We start from the raw sequence: 18,935 nt of genomic DNA on the forward strand, positions 1-18,935 counted from the left end.
AATTCTCTTGTGTGTGGTGTTATCCATTCTAGTTCCCCAGCCTTTGCTACAGTGTCCGAAATGAGGGACATTATTGCTGCAGTGGGATCGTGGTCTAGTTCTAGATAGTTTTAACGTCTTGTAGTAGTGCCAGACAACTTGGTTGTAGAACGTAGTGTCCTGATCAATATCCCTTTCAACAGAAGGACTTCACTTATCTTCCTAGAGTGACCGCCCATTGAAACTCTCTCAATTCGGATACCTCTTTCCTTTTATTTAAGACTGCTTTACAGCCATGTTTCTATCTGAATACCAATGTGACTGTTACCAGAGTGGCACATTTTAGCAGTACACAGATTTATTCCGAGTAGCGCTGGACATTGACACATCCCTCTATAGACCCGCAACTGAGGCAAACAGGCACTTGAGGTGGACTGCAGGGATGATTAGAACATTGCCATGGCAGTTATATATACATCTTAACAAGGCTGTACACCGTGTAGCCTATATTCAGGCACGATCCGCAGTCGTGGCGTCATCGCATCATACGCTAGTTGTGTACATAGTAACCCCGATCCCTAGCAACGCAGCGATCGCCTTTACTGCGTTGATGTTTCCACGCTGGATTTGATTGTGGACTGTAAGTTATTTATTTAAAAATGTTTTTATTGGCATTGTGGACTGTAAGTTAGTTGATTTGTCCCTATATTCTACACATGGCATATTCTAGCATTATCTTTATTAGCCTGAACACATATTGTCATTTTAGATGGCAGACCCACGACCATCAACTATTCCAGACAGAGGGTAGAAGCTCTCCAATAATACATAATAGAGGCAGACCACACATGCCACGGTAAATCCCTCCTGACTACCGTAATTTAATTCTTTCCAATGCCTTTTAAACTACTTAGACTCGGCTATGTATATTTTACAGGACGGAGGTTCTACAAAACCGTGTATTAAGAACTCGGCTCACCCCTCACTCTATGCATGATATGCAATCTCCTGAACAGTAATTCAAGGTGAGACCACCCCCCCATATTATGACAGGATATTGTTGCTTTACTTACATTGATGGCATCTACTAGCATCTAATGGGTTTCTTTACATTTTTGTAGCAATGGTGACAAATCGGATGATCATTATTTTAAAATGCAAGTTTGGGGCACCCCACTATGGCACATCGCCGACATCTCCTGATTTACAAGATCATTGATCAGGGTTTGGATGGCTGAAATTATGTACAAACAGTTTAACTAATGTGGGCTTGCTTTTGTAAAAAAAAATACAGTAAGATCAAGACTGACCGCATACAATAGTAATAGTCCATTGAAACAATGTTTTCTTTTTATTAAAGCACAGTTTGGACTTTGTCTATAAGAACCCTTGATGAAGAGCGTTCCTGCTCGAAATGCGTTGGGTACCTCATTAAAAGAAAAAACAATTTGGAGAACAAAAGAATGTATTGTTTAAGTTTGCTTATTCCTTAACTGTTTTTACAAAATTGAAAAATCATACCTATGATTTAACACTGTATAAACAGAACACGTTTGAGAAATTAATTTTCAATTACAGATTAAACAGTTTGGCTGGATTAAGACCTGAGACAGTGTGCAGGGGGCGGGTGTGCCCACAATTTGGGAACTTTCTAATCTTGGTATTGCTTACGTTTGTTCATTTCTTAACTGTTTTTACTAAATTGAAAAATCATACCTATGGCTTAACCCTGTATAAATAGAATACGTTTGAGAAGTACATTTTGAATTAAAGGTCAAACAGTTTGGCTGGGGAGGGCAGGCTAAGCGCTGACGCAGAGGGCCGCCTGAATCAGACCTCCCATCCCAGCTAAATTATTATGTGCTTTTACAGCAGTAGGAAGTTCCTATAATCCTACCTTCGGGCCATTTAGGGAAAGAGTGTGTGGTGCATCGATGGCAGGCTTCTGTTGAGAAGTAAGATAAGCAGAGGGCGTGAATGTCTGGAGGTGCGGCCTGCGGCAGGGAGCTTGCGTTGTGAGGAAGCAGACAAGTCCTGTCAGCTGGTACGGCTGGCGCCGTGAGGATGCTCAGCTAAACGTTAGGAAGTGCTTTCCCTCACAACAAGGGTCAGTCTACCAGTTCTTAAACACAGACTTGAAGTTAAAGGTATTTTTTGGCACACTGCTGCCAGGAACTTTACATGTGTGTGGCTAATTATATATAATGCTTTTTTATAGCCTTTGAGTGCTGCTTCATGAAAACAAGGCACCTGGAAGTTTTTTTTATAAAGACGAGTGATATCTCACTACAATAAAGGATAAAGGAACTCACCAATATATGGTCCCCACTCTTCCTATCTTGGTGGGGTAGACTTGAAGCTATCAAGATGGTTTCCCCTATTATACTTTACTTTCTATATATGCTTCCTATCTCCATCCCTGTATCTTTCGTCAAATCTCTGGACTCCTGTATTCAGATTTCTCTGGGGGAAAAAGAAACTGACTGAGAATTTCACTATCTAAGCTCAAGAAACTTAGAACCGAGGGTGGAGCTGGCTTCCCGGACTATAAAAAAATATCACATGTCCTTTGTACTATGACAGGCATAATTGTTGTTCATTCACACTAATCCCAATGTGCCCAATTGGCTTCTTATAGAGAGAGCGATGGTCTTCCCCCCCATACTTTTATGGACTATCCTTACATTAAAGGCAACAATAGATGCTTTACTAGCACTAGTATTAATGTTTCTATTATGTATATTCGATCATATTTATTCCCGTTGATTACTAAAAGATCCCAGTTTGTATCACAATATATATGGATGAATCCCCTCATAAAGGTCAACAAGACAATTATATGTTGGACACCATGGCTTTCTCTTCGTATTAAATATGTTGGGCAGTTGTAAGTTCTGGGTACTCCTCTTACCTTTGAGATCAAAATCAGATTTCATGCATCAGTGTCGCTTTTGCAGCAATATTTTAGTTTAATCGATGTTATTATGGAAAATTATGATTTATTACTTTGTAATGCTGACATCTATCAAGCTCCTACAGCATCTGTCAAGCCCCAATGTTATACACGTTATATAAAACGTGTATATTCATGTCAACAGATGGAACTCAGTTCAAATATAAAGGGGCTTGGAGACAAGATTGTTCGCTAACGAACTCCCAACTAGTGTGGCCTTCTGTGTGGAAGAATATACCCAAAGCTATTGTCTCAGCAAGTTTACTTCAAACACTTTTTTTTTCTCCACCATAGGGCCTTTATCACCCCACTAATTCTCTTCAGGGGTGGAGACTCTCAGAATGATTGGAGTTGTCTTTGTACTCAAGGTTCCTTTAGACATATTGTCTTTGATTGTATCCATGTCAAAGCATTCTGGGAAAAGGTTTGGAAAACTCTCAAGCTTATTTTTTATGCAGAACAAAATTTTTCCTTTACTGCTCTGTACCTTGGTAGTAAAGTTATTCAGCCTGCTATTGATAAAAATAAATGCTGTTTGAACTCTTCATTGCTATAGCAATCCAGAAAGTCACCTCCAACTGGAAAGATCTCAAGTGTATACATTTTAATATATAGTGGAATTCTGTGTGTAATAGTCATAGAATGGAAAAATGCAATGCTACGTCCTCATTCTTACAGTATAAGCATTAAAGTGGCTGCCATTTCTAGAATTTTTGGAAAACGCAATGCCTATTTAATGGAAAGGATCGTAATGTGCTGTCATTATACTTCTTGGTAAATACCTTTTTGTCCCCTCCCCTCCTTTTGTTCATGTTAGTCCTGTGCGTTTCTGTCCGTCTTTTATGCTTATGATACATGCTTTATACTACTATGAGCTAATTCCAAATTGATTTTATGCATTAGGACATAGCATATATTATATCATATGAGGTTCCTATGTTGTTTAAATTTGCTGTGGGCGAATTACGTGTTATATCACGTACATGGTCTTCGTTTTACCTTTATATGCTGTTTTACTTGTTGTACAAGCCTTATATGCTTACTGTTCCTAATAAAAATATTTAAGCAAAAACTGGCTGGATTACGGCCTGAGACAGTGTGCAGGGGACGGGAGTTCCCACACCTTTGGAACTTTCTAATCTTGCTTTGCATGTGTTAACAGCCCATGTGCCAGGGTCGCTTCTTCTCCCCTGCACCACTAATACCGACAACTAGTCCACTACTGACAACTAATTCCACAAACCCTATTTACAAGGGAGTGCAGTGTATACCCCAATACTAAAGCCAAAAGCAGCATTTCTATTTCTATTACCTACCTAAGTTGTCCATTGTATCATCATTACAGTCTCTACCCCAGGGAAATTTGAAAACTTACAAATAATCGCAATTGGATTGCAATATGCCTGCTCATATTCATGGTTATCAAAGCATTTCACAGCAGCCTATATTCCCTGATATCATTCAACAAAAATAGCAGACCTATGAAGATTCCATACTGTATTGAGTTGGAGAAGTCATGTATGAAGATTGCATACCGCTACCCCTCTCCCTAATCACTCTCTCCCTTTAAAATCACAGAGCAGCAAAGCAAACTAAAGTGTTATGTTGCTGCAAAGGTAGGCATTTGCTTACTTGACATTTTTCTGGAGAAGGGACCAGGGCAGTTTGTGTATCGGAGTGCTGACTTTCTGGTGAATTCTGAGATTGGGGATCCTGATCCTGCACAACTTTTGAAAGAAGAAATCCATGCATTCTGATTGTGGCATCAATCTCTTCTTCTCTACCTCCCTCACTAAATTAAGAGTGCTACACAATTTAGATTTTGTTTATGGTATGTAAAATCACAATATGCTGCATGGGGCTGACTCAAATTTTTTGCCTTTGTCTCCCCCACAGCGGCATTTCTGGCCCAGTCTGTGTGCTTGGACGACACAACAGTGAAGTTTGAGATCTGGGACACTGCGGGACAAGAACGGTACCACAGTCTGGCACCGATGTACTACCGGGGTGCCCAGGCTGCAATTGTTGTCTTTGATATCACAAAGCCGGTAATAACATGCCAGACCTTATGAGTAGATTCTGCTGTTTGCTCCAAACCGTAGCCCTCTGTACTTCACGTAATTAACCTGTGTGTTCAAATGATTGGTCTCACAAGGTGTCCGATTTGAAATTTTGACAATAACGCATAATATCATGTTCTACCTCAAGTGCACAAGATTAAGCATTTCTATAATTACCCTCCTGCTCTTTTAATCTCCTGTGTTAACATTTGTTAACTTCCAATGTGAAAATTGGCACACTTCTCTTTTAAAGTATGTCTATAGAATTATTTGCACTGAAGAGATGTTGTAAGGTGCCGACAACCACAAGAGTACATTGGTGGGGGGGATGTTCTGCTAGGCCTGCCTACAGATTAGCACAATCCAAGTAGATGTCTTGTGCATAATATTTTCTTCTACAGCTCCACCTGCTTCTCTGTGGGTTTTGGTCAAGAGTGTCAATGATCTGGTTTCAGGACGGCTAGTGTACTGAGGCCATTGCTGTCTTGATCATTGTATCTGTGGATGAAAGTCTCAGAGGAAACTGCAAGGTTTAAGACTTCTGTGGAATCACAGGAAGTTATTCTAGAGCCTGATGTGAAGGTGAAGCGCATTCCAAAAGGTGGAGCCTTAAATGAGGAGAAATCTTCCATCCAACTCTTTGTACCAAGGGAGTTGGGTGGCTGAGAATATGAGCTGCCAGCCCTAAGTGTCTGATTAATCGATATTTAATTTGATAAGTGAAAGCCAAGTCAGCGTTATATACAATCCCTTAGCTCTGCACGCTATCTAGATTGTGGGGAATGGTCCAAAACTGCAGGTCGGTCGAATGAGAGGGATGGCCAGGGGGCTTGAAAGTATGTTGTGGAATATGCTGATGGCAGCTGTAAATTTGATTTTGGCTACACCAGGGTTGTATTCCCGTTCACAGCATTAGTAGCCCAATGCACCTATATGGTATTCCTAAAGCCCTGCTCCGACCGTTTCGTTTTTGGCCATCCACAAGCACTGTAAGAGTGCCTGAGGCGCCCCCACATTGATGGTTTGTAGGGTTTGATGGTTTTTAGGATCTGCAAAAGTCTGTGTGCTGCCTGGAGTGTGATAGGTGAGCTTGCTTAGGCCAGCTCATGATTGAATGGGTTTTTATTGAGAGACCTCAAATTCGTTGCTGATTCTTTCATGAAACTACTGATTGGCTGCTGAAGGCCCTAGCATGGCCATACCTCATTTGGGCTGTATATCCTGCTCCTCCTTGCTTGTGGACTACCATCAAGGTCTCTTCCTTTGCTTTTTGACATTTTCTTAGCTGGTTGAGTTGGATGTTCTCGCTGGACTCCTCCTCGCCGGACGTTGATCAACACCTGCTAATATCTTTCTGGATGAAGTGCCTAAGGTTGGAGATCCCTCCTGGTCTTCCTTATTTGAAAACCTGAGTGACTTACTGCTGCTCCGCTTCAATTCCATAATGGGACATTTTAGGAAACCTCCAGCCATTGCCTCTGTCGTGACCCTTGATAGGTTCATCCGGGCTTCCATTACAGCTTTTGTTCTGCTGCATCTTCTGCCTTGTGGGTCATCTCTCCTAGGTATCTTCTTAGCCACTAGCTTTGCCTAAAACCAATACCCATACTCACCTGTGCACCCCCCATTCCTGGGTCAATTTTGTACGCTGTTTTTCATAACTGTTTATAGAGAAAGTCTGACTCATATGAGTTTATAATCGGTTGCTCCATAAACTTATATTAGCCATTTACATAATGCAAACTGGTGGAGAGGCAGGAAGCCAAATGAGGTTCTTTTGTTGTAGCAGGGTGGGCCATGTATGAGTTTTGTATCGTGAAGTTAGGCGGCAGGAAGTCACTTATGGTTCTTTTGCTGTGCCAGCGCATGTTTGGCCCTTAGAACATAGCCAGGCCGCCTGATTTGGCTCCACCAATGAATTCTCTTTTCTCCACCTCTATACATCGGCCTAAAACTAAAGGAAGGGAAAAAAGACTGAAAACAGGCCTTCTTTGTCTACGCCCTTCAGACTCAGGAACCTCCTCCCTATCAACATCAGACTCGCCCCCTCACGCCCGAAAGTGAAGAAGAGTTTGAGAGACTGCCATCGGGGGGATGGGCATTAAGGCAAAGAGACTACCCCACTAGGTCATTTAGAAAGTCACTGTGGTAGTTATATGATGCTACAGGATTTAGGGCTTTCTATAATGGGCCTAGTTGAGGCAGAAAGGGTCACCTGGTGATAGGCTTGGGAGGTGGGAGTCTAGGCTAGGGAGGTGGGTGGCCCTTTGTTTAGGATGAGGGAAGGATATAGGGATCACCCTTAGACCTGGACCCTCAATTGACTTGTTTTGTCATTTCTACAATAAAATTGGACAACCTAATCTTGCGTAATTGAAAATCTACTGGTTTTCTGACAAAAAACAATTGGTTGGAGATGTATCGTACATGCAATGTTGAAAGTGTGATTTACTCAGTGCAAAAAAAGAGACCTACTTTTGATGAGATCTGGAAGGCCTTCCTGGATGTTGACTTGACCTAATCACGCATCCAGTATCGTGAAGGCCCATACAAAGATAGACATTTACGTTTCATTTTAATTGTTAAAGATCAGTAATGTTAATACACATGTATTATGATTTTTTAATTATAGGGTAGGCTGTGCCTTATAGAAGGAATCTGGAATTCATTTGTTTGCCTCAAGATGCTCTTTTTCCACTCATTATGACCTTGGTTGGTGTTATTGGGATTTCCTAATTTGTATGTATTTATTTTTTTCTTTCCTTCCCACTTTATGGTTCATGTGTATATGTGTATATATATATATATATATAGAATGTTTTATCTTTGATATGTTTTTGTATTTTGTTAAAATGTTAATAAATTGGTTCCATAATCTGGTTGTCTTGTGACCAATTAAGAACATTGTCACACTAGGGACATGCAGTGGGTTGTGCTCTGCATTACTGTTTCCCTAACTCTCTTCCTTGATCTTCTGCATCTTGTTTGTGGCAATTCTTTTCCGGTTTGCTGTTGTGTCTGGTTCTTCCATGTGCTGATACGTGGCCTCTTGGTTTCCTTTTCCTGTGTCTTGTACGTTGTTTTCCAGTTGTGGCTACCAGAGCTTGGATGTGAGTTTGGGTGGGTTTCACCCTGATCTTGTGTGCTCACTAGTTTGCTATCTAACCAGTCTTCCTGGTTGGTATTGTTTGGTTCTTGCATAGTACCTCTCAACTAGAGACAATGTTTTGGTGGTAGCAGACATGCTTACCCTAACACAATGAGTAGGAGGAAGAAGGAAGGAGAGAGCAAGGAACCACAGTTTACCGAGAGCTATAGCTCAGCCACCGACTTAAGTCAGTCAGTGAGGAGAGAATTCTGCAGAGAGCTTGCCATGGCTTGTTGACCACATCCCTGCAGGGGCCAACAACCACAGGGGGTGAGAGGTTGTGGTGCTAGCCAGCTATGACCTATATCCCAGATGCTGGTAGAAGAGAGAGAGGCAGAGCCTGTTGTCGGCTCTAGCCCAGGAGGGCACCCTGTGGCTGGTGGGTTAGAATAACTTCAGTCTGACATACACCCAGTCAGCGAGTTAGGAAAAATGCCTGCTGTTTACAGTTGCAGGAATTCCGTAAAACAAGGGGAAACCATATGTACTTGCTGGTAGGCATGTGTTGCAGCCACCTTCAGTAGCCTGAGACGTTGACCTGGAGTCAAAGTGTATCCTTATCTAGACCATGCATCAATGTGTAAGGACCTAAATAAGAGGGCTGGATGTTTCTTCATTCTAAGAGCTGTGTAAGGCTGGGAGATTGGAACCTCAATGCTTGAGACTACTACAGCATTTGGGACTTGGAGACCAGGTCTTGCTTAAGGCTCAGGTTTATTTATTGGGTATTTATATAATCGCCTATACACCAAAAGGTGATTCAATGTGCTAAATGTTTGGTCTCAGACATTACGTAGTGTTCAGAACCCACCCTTTGTATGCACTTCAGATCTCTATATTGACACTGTTCTAGCCAACCTTTTTAAATTTCACCCAGCCCAGCAGGGCCTTTTCCAGCCACTCATTTTGTATAGTAAAGGTGTCAAACTTTAACCAGAGTCTTCAGTGTTCTGTTGATCTCATGCTGTCCCATAATCCAATACTGCCCTCTGTTGCATGCAGCCTCCCCTCCAGCAATTACCTGTTTTCACTCAACCAGAGCTTGAGTATTGTCAATTACCTTCTGCAGATCCATGCTAATGAAGGACATCTGTACAGTAGTTTCCTTTGCTACTGCACGTGCATTTGGCAGGTTGCTGATAGTGCTCATGTTCTGAGGAGAATTGCGTAGCATTTTGGTGCAGTACTGTGTAGTGAACTGGTTTCCCTGTTGCCTTTGTTAGTATGTTTGGAATGTTGGGTGACATAGAATGCAGCCTGTGAGAATGTTGATGTATGGTTGAGAGTTCTGAGTGAGTCAGGTGGAGATATGTAGCCTATCTGAGAGGATGCCGGTGTATGTTGTCTTAGGCTCTGATGAACTTGACATAATAAACCAATACAATGTACTGGAACTGCAATAAAGAAGCAACTAGAACATCACCAGATGTCAGTCATCACTGGGAACCCAGAGCTTTACATACTGCTCTTGTGAGTTGGATCAAACTGATATGCAAATGGACATTTCTCCTGTCTGAAGGGTGCAGTGAACTAAAACATGGTGGTAGGTCCTACTGTGTGGAATACATTCCATAGAACAGGTTATTTGAACCATGTTCATCTCAGTAGAGGGTCTTCCTCACTTTGTTTCGTAATTAAAATCATGACTTTTTACGGGAACCTTGACCTGCATCTGTCCTCAACAAATGATGTTGAGTTTAGCAAGAAACTCCTCGTAGTATGGTTAAAGCAATCGCACCTGACGCTACCTGCTTTTTCCTTCTGTTATTATTCGCAGCATGCTGGGGATAGGAAAAAAAGAGGACACCTAGGTATTCTAGAATACCTCTTAGGGTTACTCTGTGTTCCTATGTTCACCCTCCCGCCATGCCCCAATTGCAAAATAAAAATAAAAAATTCAATGGTTTTTTCGTAAAACATTTCGTGGTAAAAAACACTGCGAAAATAAATCCTGCAATTAAATGACATGGAACTGCGGTAAGTGAGACCTCACAGGGGGAAACCTCCCCCACAGGGAAAAGGACTCCAGTTCCGATGAGGACTCCCTTTCGACGACAAATCCTGCTGCCATAATTATTATATTTACCCACAAGAGTTGCATCGATTTGGCCATCAGATTTTACTGCCCTCCACAACCATTGTTGCCAGTGAACCTCCATTGATTACCAAGAGGTTTCACCATTCCAAGATGGCCACTCGCGAAGTCTCTGAGAACCAGCACCTTTGTTCCTGTGCTGAGCTCCATGCGGCCACTGATTGGCTGCTGCCCTGCTTGTAAGGGCCAATAGAAACCGGGAGGCGAAAGCCGGAAAATCCCACGAAGGCAGGACCACAAAGGCTTCCTGTCCCTAGCCTGTCACAGCCTTCCTCGCCGTTCGCCAGGTCCTTATGCCCAATTCGCCTTGACATGTCTGTCTGCACTTCACCCACGAAGCACGGAGCCAACACAGTCACGACCTGCAAATCGATCTTCAGACCATAAGACTCCCTGCCGCTAATGTCTTTTCCAAGTGCAAACCTGTTACTTTAGCTTTATAATCATTTGCGCAACGCAAGTACATATTCAATTATGATGCCACGCTCTCCTATCAGGCTACAAGGCACACATCTCTGTCCATTAGCAACACGTCGCTTAATGTACTGGCGTGTATATTTTCCCCTGCGTGTTAGCCTTGCCCCCTTCCTCACGGTATCGGATACGTCCTCTCCACTACTTTGGTGCGTGTACTCAGCCTTTAAGTCATCATTTCAAGCCTGGTACTTGGTCTGTCATTGTTAGCACTCCTGTTCTAATTGGCCTGTTACCGCTCTGCACGGCCACCGACTTTGTTACGTATTCGTTTTTTGACCTGCCTGTGGAACGCCAATTGAGTGTATGCACCACCGCACAGAACTTTACGTGATCCCTCGCACTGTCATTTACTGTTGATTTTGGTCCACTGCACTACTCTCTGGCGGATCGCACACTGGGTGATCGTCCCGCCCACTGCAACGTTGGTCACCAGCCTGGCTTTTACCTGTGAACACCTTGACTGTAGCATATGCCCATGTGCTTGCAGATCGTACATAGCGTGATTAGCCTGTCGTCTAGACCTGCTTTGATGCCTACTGCACTGCCTTGTTGATTACTTATCTGCCTGCTGAACATATTCCCACTGTCCTGAACTGCTATGTGCCCAATGCACTGCCTTTTTGAATTCTTATTTGACTGCTGAACGTATTCCCACTGCCCTGAACTGCTATGTGCCCAATGCACTGCCTTATTGAATTCTTATTTACCTGCTGAACGTATTCCGACTGCCCTGAACTGCTATGTGCCCATTACATTGCCTTTTTGAAACTGACACGGCACCCCACGCTTTATTTGCCGGGTGCACGTTCACTGAGTAACTGATAACCCTCTTGCCCTCTCCCCTGCTATTATGCATTCCCAGAGTGCAGCATTTATTCTGTCAATTTGCCTTTTGCCTCTTGTTTACTATTATTGCACATACAGACTCAGCATTACCCAGCCGCAACACCCCCATAGCAGCACCATTACAGAACTACACACACGTCCCTTTGTCACCCTTCTGTGCCTCCCAACACATATTGTACACGTACCCTACTATGCACATACAACACCCTAGAGGTACCATTGTCAATTTACAACAACTCCCTTTTCACTCAACCATGGACGGCCCTCTGACCAACCCTTACCTCAACGACCCAGCCCTTTGGCTACATTACTTCACCAGGAAACCTACACCCAACCAACCTTGTTCTGTCTCATCGAGAAATTCTAGACTAGGGTCCAGACTTCCCCCACACCTTTTACCACCGCTCTAGCAGGGCCCAACCTGCCAAACTATCTGACATCAAGCATACAGCAGTTACCTATCACCATACGCCTATCCCCTCCATGGACATCCCTTCCTCGAACACACCTTCGCTAGTACCCACCCCTGATGCATGCACCTCACCGGTTAATACACAACCCTCAACATGCATTAAGGCAGCATTGATCAATTCCAGGTCTCTCACGGCCCATGCCCTTCACATGGCGGATCTTATCACTACTCATGACCTCGACCTCATAGCTGTTACCGAAACTTGGCTCCATGCGGCCTCAGGACCCCTTCTATCCCTTGCACTCCCTGAAGGATACACAATCATCAGAAATGACTGTAACACTGCTCAAACTAAAGGCGGAGGTATATCTATTATCCACAAAACCGTGCTAAATCTCCGGATTTCCACTCCTTGCCAATTCAAATCAGCAGAATCCCTCACAGCGAAGCTCGCCATCTCTCCTAACCAGACCATCACCATCCACATCATATACAGACCTCCTGGCCCCATATCTACCTTTACTGAGGATCTCGCCCACACCCTGTCTGAAAACACCAAGACTACCTCACAAATCATTGTACTAGGTGATTTCAATTTAGGCCTCTCTGAACCTAACGATGCATCGGCCCATGATGTCAACAGCTTACTACTCAATCTGCCTACTACTCAATCTAGGCTTCACACAACGTGTCACCGCACCTACTCACTCTAAGGGCAGAATCCTAGATTGGATAGCTGACCTTAACTATGATTCTAAGGTCAACTCCAACATACCATGTGCCTGGACGGACCATCGCCTTATCACATTTAGCATCCCCACTAAAATCATTCACCCCATCCCTAACATAGCACCTGCCACGTCCACTAGGAACAAGCGCAACATAACGTGTGCTAAACATATCCCACTCATCCTCCCCGCCCTCAATGATCTTGCCTCTGCATGTTCAGACCCTACTGTCCTGGTCGACACTTACAACCAGACTATGCTAAAGGCACTTGATCTTATCGCTCCCTCAAAACTACGGAATCCTAAACCCCGGGCTCACCTTAACACCTGGTTCACGCCTCAGCTGAGAACCCTACGTAAGGAAAAAAGGACCCTTGATACTCGTTGGAGAAGCCACCCCATGGAATCCAATAAAGCAAGCTTGGCTCTAGCCACTTTAAATTACAAAGAAGCCATACTGGCTGCTAAAAAAGAAACGTACAATAAACGTATTAAACAGGCCCAATCCAACACCAAGGAGCTATTCAAAATTTTAAAGGAACTGGAATCCCCTGCTACTCCTCCAGACACCTGCTCCAAAGACCGCGCTTGGTGCACAAACATCCAAGAGGCTCTCTTGGGAAAAATTACTATGCTCCAAACCACAGCTTGCCCCTCAGGCTAACTACAAACCGAATACTGCACCTCAACAACCTATCTGCTTCTCAGCCCTCTCTATTTCTGAAGTTGAACACATTAACAGTCTTAAGCCCTCTGTCAGGGTGACTCCTGCCCCGCCACTATTATCAAGGAGGCCTCACAGCATCTGGCGCCTTTTATCACTACACTCATAAACTCCTCCTTCAAGTCAGGGATCTTCCCTGCCAACCTCAAGGACGCCTGGGTTATTCCCTTACTGAAAAAACCTACCTTGGACACTAGCACTCCTACCAACTACAGACCTATCACCACAGTGCCATTTCTTTTAAAAATTCTCGATCGAGCGGCATACCTGCAGATCCAAGATTATCTTGAATCCAACAACCTTCTGGGTCTTAGGCAATCGGGCTTCCGTCCTCGCCATGGCACAGAAACTGCATTACTAGATTTCAAAACCTAAATAGAAGACTTAAAAGATAAGGGAAAACTGGCTTTTTTACTCCTTCTAGACCTCTCTGCAGCATTCGATTTAGTCAATCGTTAGGTCCTCTGCCACCACCTTAAATCAGCGGCTAACTTCTCGGAGAAAGCCACAGCTTGGATTACATCATTCCTGCACAATAGATCTATGGGGGTCTTCTCCCCCTCTGCTGAACCTTGCCCTGTCGCATGTGGTGTCCCCCAAGGGTCATGTGGGTCCCCGACACTCTACAACGTTTTCACAAAACCTCTATTTGACATACTGGACCGTATGGGCGTCACGTACACCAACTACGCTGACGATACCCAAATACTTATTCCCATCACGGGTGACCACAAAATTGACTCCCTAGCTATCAACGCCATTTATCAAGTCATCCAGGCATGGATGGCGCAGCATGAACTGTGTTTAAATGTCGAGATGACTGAGCTCCTCATCTTAGGTTCACCCCAAAAACTCAGTAAACTTGACTCCTCATTCAAGTCCTTCAGCATCGATGGTAACTCCATCAAAGTGGCCAAGGACACCAAGACATTAGGTATTTATCTTGATTCCACCCTCTCCCTATCCAGACAAACTAATGCAGTCTCTTCAGTCGCATCTTACACATGCAAGCTTATCACAGCCTGCCGCCCTTTCCTGTCTCCTGCCAATTGCACAACTCTAGCCAGGACTCTTGTCCTCTCCAAAATCGATGACTGCAATTCCCTCTATCTGGGCACTAACCAATGCAATATCAGAAAACTCAAAATCATCCGAAACGACGCTATTAGATCGGCCCTGAACATTCCTAGAACTGCGCATATCTCTGAATACAGACGGAGCCTTCGCTGGCTCTCAGTTACCCAAAGAGTCTCTCTTAAAGCCTTGGCACTCACACATAAGTATTGCTAACCTAGCCCCCAGCTACCTTTCTAACAGGTTCACCTCGCACTCGGCTGTGAGACCTCTCACAAGCGCACACACTAATTGCCTTGTCATCCCGCGGTTCAACCTCCAAAAATCTGGAGGTCGCAGTTTCCCTGTCCTAGCAGCCAAGCTGTGTAACAGACTACCCAACCCACTCAGAGCTGAACCTTCCTTCACTGCCTTCAAGCGTAATGCCAAAGCTTGGCTATCCACCCTCGACTAAGGATGACTATTGACTGTAACAATATTCTATGAAGCCACAGGCTATTTTTATGTCTCTGCCATTGCATTCTGCCCTATCATGTAAATTGTATACCTTCGATTATGTCACTTGTATATTGTAAATTGTATACCTTTGATTATGTCACATGTATATTTTGTATATTCTAAATGTAAATACTTCTATGTAAGCTGACTGTAACTAAATAATGCGCCCGATTGCCCTCGGGCCTTGTGCACTATACAAATAAACAAAATACAAATACTCAGAAACCTACTAATAACATACCAGTGGACAGAAAACTAGACTCCTAACATCTGCTATTGGGACCTTCCTGCAGAAGATAAGTATTTGTTTGGTACTGAGAAGAGTAAGATCACAAGAAACATGAAGAGTCATTACCTACTAAATACTGTGACAAAGAAGCCCCAAGCAGTTGTAATGAAAATAGCTCCAACACAAAGAAAGGACCATCACCATGAACTATCGAAGCCCCAGAGGTCCATCCTAAAAGTAGGAGGGACAAGAGAGCATTGGAGTGAAACTCTGGAGTTTTGAAAGCAGCTGTCGGAAGGAAGCTGAGAGACCAGAGAGAAGGCGGAAGAGAAACGTGGGCACCAGAGTCTTCACCTGCCCTACTCTAGAGGCAGGGTAATTGGAACCCCGGTCCAAGTTTGCCTTAAGTCCCATGGGGGACACATGCCAAGGAATTGCCGACCGGAACAGGGAAAGAAAGAAACACCTACCCGACACTGAGACCTTTCATTGATAAGCCCAAAGGAAGGCAAAAGTAGGGCAAGCCGGGCAGCATGCAGGGAGCATCCTGAAAAGCTAGAAAGTGACAGAGAAAGAGAATGCTGACCCGGTGACGAAGCCCCACAACAAGAATGGTAACGGAGAAAACAGGAGGCACGGAGAGAACAGCATTGATGAACATTAGCAGATAAAAAATTGTGGTACTTGGAAAAACGAATGTAACAATTGGGGTGATCTACCTCATCACAGTGGGGAACAGAATAATATGAAGAGAGAGAACCACTACGGGACTTAAAATACTTGGCCCAGTCGGAACTGAATTAGTTGAGAGACTGTAAATCGTTACTGGGGCCATCCCACACGTTCCAGTGCAGGGACTCATAATCGTCCCAGTGAGTGGCAAAAGTATAAGAAGACGGAAGATCACTCCTACTCATCCATACAATTGTGAATACTCGTTGAAGAGTGAAAATCACAAAAGGACACTGCCTACTCTTGCCAGTGAATGTGAATACTTTGTGAAAAGTGAGAACCAAAAAGGGATTCAGTCTACTCAACCTAGGGAGTCTGAACATGGTAAGAAGAGTGGGAATCGTAGGGAGATTCAACATAATTATCCTGGGAAATGGAAAAACTATGAAAGGGATAAAAGGTGTCACTGGGTACAGTACACAGATCCAAGTGTGAAGATAAATGAACCACAAGAGAGAACTGATAACGACCCAAGAGTTCCTGAACTGTAAGAGCTGATACCAGGAAAAGAGCAGTTTCCTAAAAAACATGGGGAGAGCCCAATAACTAAAGGTGTGAAGGCTTGAGTGCTTGGAGAGAAGAACCAGAAAGTTCCAACAGAGGCAATGAGTGAAAGGTTGAGAAATCACTGGAAAGAACTGAATAAGACGGGTAAAGGAAACAGCAAGAAGCTGTTCGAAAATCTTATACTGAGAGACGTTTGCTGGTAACGCTGCAAACCCCAGGACAAGGGAGTCATTCTCATGGTCTTTAGTTATTTAAGACAAGTGGTAGGGTCAATGAAGATTAGCTTTTGGATGAAGAACAGAATTACTTGGGACTTTAGACAATACGACGAACACCCTGGCTTAGTTGTGTTTCATAGGGAAACCCTTAGAATAGCAAAAGATGTGCATTCTTTTATTGGTTTCAATAAACCTCCTTTTAAAAATGGAAAACATTGGTCTGCTTCCTTCTTCTAACCTAGGACAGTGTTTAATTTCAGTGTTCCAAAACTCATATGCTCTTGTTTTAGGCTTGGTGTTATTTGTTTGTGCTAGTTCGGATTTTCAATGTGCAGATGGGGTATATAATGGTGGGGAGAAGTGTGTGTGTGTGAGAGAGAGCGCAAGACTTGTATTTCAATGAAAGATTTAAGAATGTATTATTTTTATATAGTGGTGTGATTGGGTTCCATGTATTATAAATAAATAAAAAATTAATTTATAATGAATGGAAAATAATTATTTTGTTTTGGAGGGGGTTGGGTCCCCCCAAACCACTGTTTTCCCCTTGCTAAAAACTCACCTCAACCCCCTCCCCGCAATATTTAAACCTTTACCCCACACCTACATATATTTTCTTTAAAACATTCAGTAGTTTTCATTATTTTTGTTTCGTTATAAATGTCATTCGTTATTTTTTTTCCGATATAAACGCGGTATACTGTTTGATTGGTATTGTTCTTTGCATTGCACAAATGTGCCTTGCGTCATTGAGGGTTGCACACAAAAAGGGATGTTTTTGGTATTTTTCTAAAGACAACATGGTTCGATTCAGCTCTCGCAGTATGGGCAATGCACTGCTATGTTTGTTGGCAAAACCGGAGAACCCTTTCTACATAATCTTTCCTTCTTGTACTGGGGACAACGTGGGTACCACCTCCTTTAGAGCATAATAAACAGCAAGGTTGATATAAAATTAACTTAATGCATTATATTGGCAGTTTGGCATCACTGAGTCCTTCATACATAAAACAGATGGATTCAAAGACAATTTATGTTGCAGCCAGTGCAAATTAGTCAAAGCAGAAGAGACACCGTGAAACGTCTGCAAGGCCTAATGGCAGCTTGTCTGCCATGGTTCTCACTTGTTGCAATCGGGCCAAGAGGCTGACTTTAAGGCCTAGGTGAATGAGCCAACCGAATGCCCAGATTGTGTACCTTGGTGCAGGTGTCGGTGCAAGTTCCAAACTGCTCAGACCAGTGGATGAAACTCCAAGGGTTTAGTGCATTGTTGACAACTAGAACATTTGCTTTTCCTGGGTTGATGTTAAGGTAATTGCTAAATATCCAATATTAAGTTGAGAATAAGTTATGTATTATCTGCATAGTTTTAAAAAAAACAGCAGCTAGCGTTAATTTTTTTGATGGCAAAATGTAAACTCTAAAAGGTAGTGGGGATAGTACAGAGCCATGTGGAATTGCACAGATTAGCTGTGGCTAGCTCCTATGCCTAGTTGTATTTACGGGAGGTAGTGATTTACTGTATGAAAATGGCGAACAAATCCAGCAAATTAGAGCTCATTCCCCATCACTGTCAAGTTCTTCTCTCAGTATATCAAACATAGTAATAGTTACAAATTCAGTGCAACAGTCAGTACAAAAACCTAAGTGGGCTTTATCCATTATGAAAGTCTTTGTGTTACAACTGTTTGTTCTAGCTGCTGTTCTGAAAACAGCATGATATGTTTTTACTTTTTTTAATCGGATCGGCCTGAAACAACCATTTTTTAGTTTTGGCTATTAGGTGGCACTGAAAGCGCTACCTTTAAGCTGAAACTGTCATTCATATAAGAGCTCCAACATAAGAGCTTCAAATATGGGCTTTGAATGAGGGTCTGTGATGCTTTTCCAATGGAGATGCCATTTGAGGAGGGATACTCAGTTTGGTTATTGAATCCATCACATTCCCTGCCCCTAGCCATGCTAATCCCTATGCCTAATCCCACCCTTTGCTGTCCATCTTGCAACTCTTCTGCCAAGGGGACAGCAGCCACTACCTGATACCGACCCTGGGGGGCGGCTTTGAGGATCGATCACATGGTACGAGACAACTACTGGGGAGATGTCATGACTTCATTGGATGAGACGCAGTATCTCCCCCTTTCCCATGAGGAACACCCTCTAATACCCAAGATCTTTTTGTTATTTGGGGAAGACCCTCTAATGCTCAAGACCCTAATGGCCTATTGTCAGCTGCGGGCTCCCGCTGTAGAGGA

At 43.3% G+C, this 18,935-nt stretch overlaps 1 protein-coding gene across 1 annotated transcript in view; it reads left to right on the plus strand.

Annotated features, from left to right (window-relative positions):
• Positions 1-18,935, plus strand: part of LOC138488653 (ras-related protein Rab-5B-like) — a 565,143-nt gene that overhangs the window by 395,491 nt on the left and 150,717 nt on the right. Inside the window, exon 3 of the mRNA XM_069615820.1 lies at positions 4,829-4,980. Within this exon, the coding sequence (XP_069471921.1) occupies positions 4,829-4,980 (152 nt within the window). The remainder of the gene's footprint in view (positions 1-4,828; positions 4,981-18,935) is intronic.

The sequence above is a fragment of the Ambystoma mexicanum genome, chromosome 9, assembly GCF_040938575.1.
Source record: "Ambystoma mexicanum isolate Mex_15411 chromosome 9, UKY_AmexF1_1, whole genome shotgun sequence".
In the NCBI taxonomy this organism is placed as follows: Eukaryota; Metazoa; Chordata; class Amphibia; order Caudata; family Ambystomatidae; genus Ambystoma; species Ambystoma mexicanum.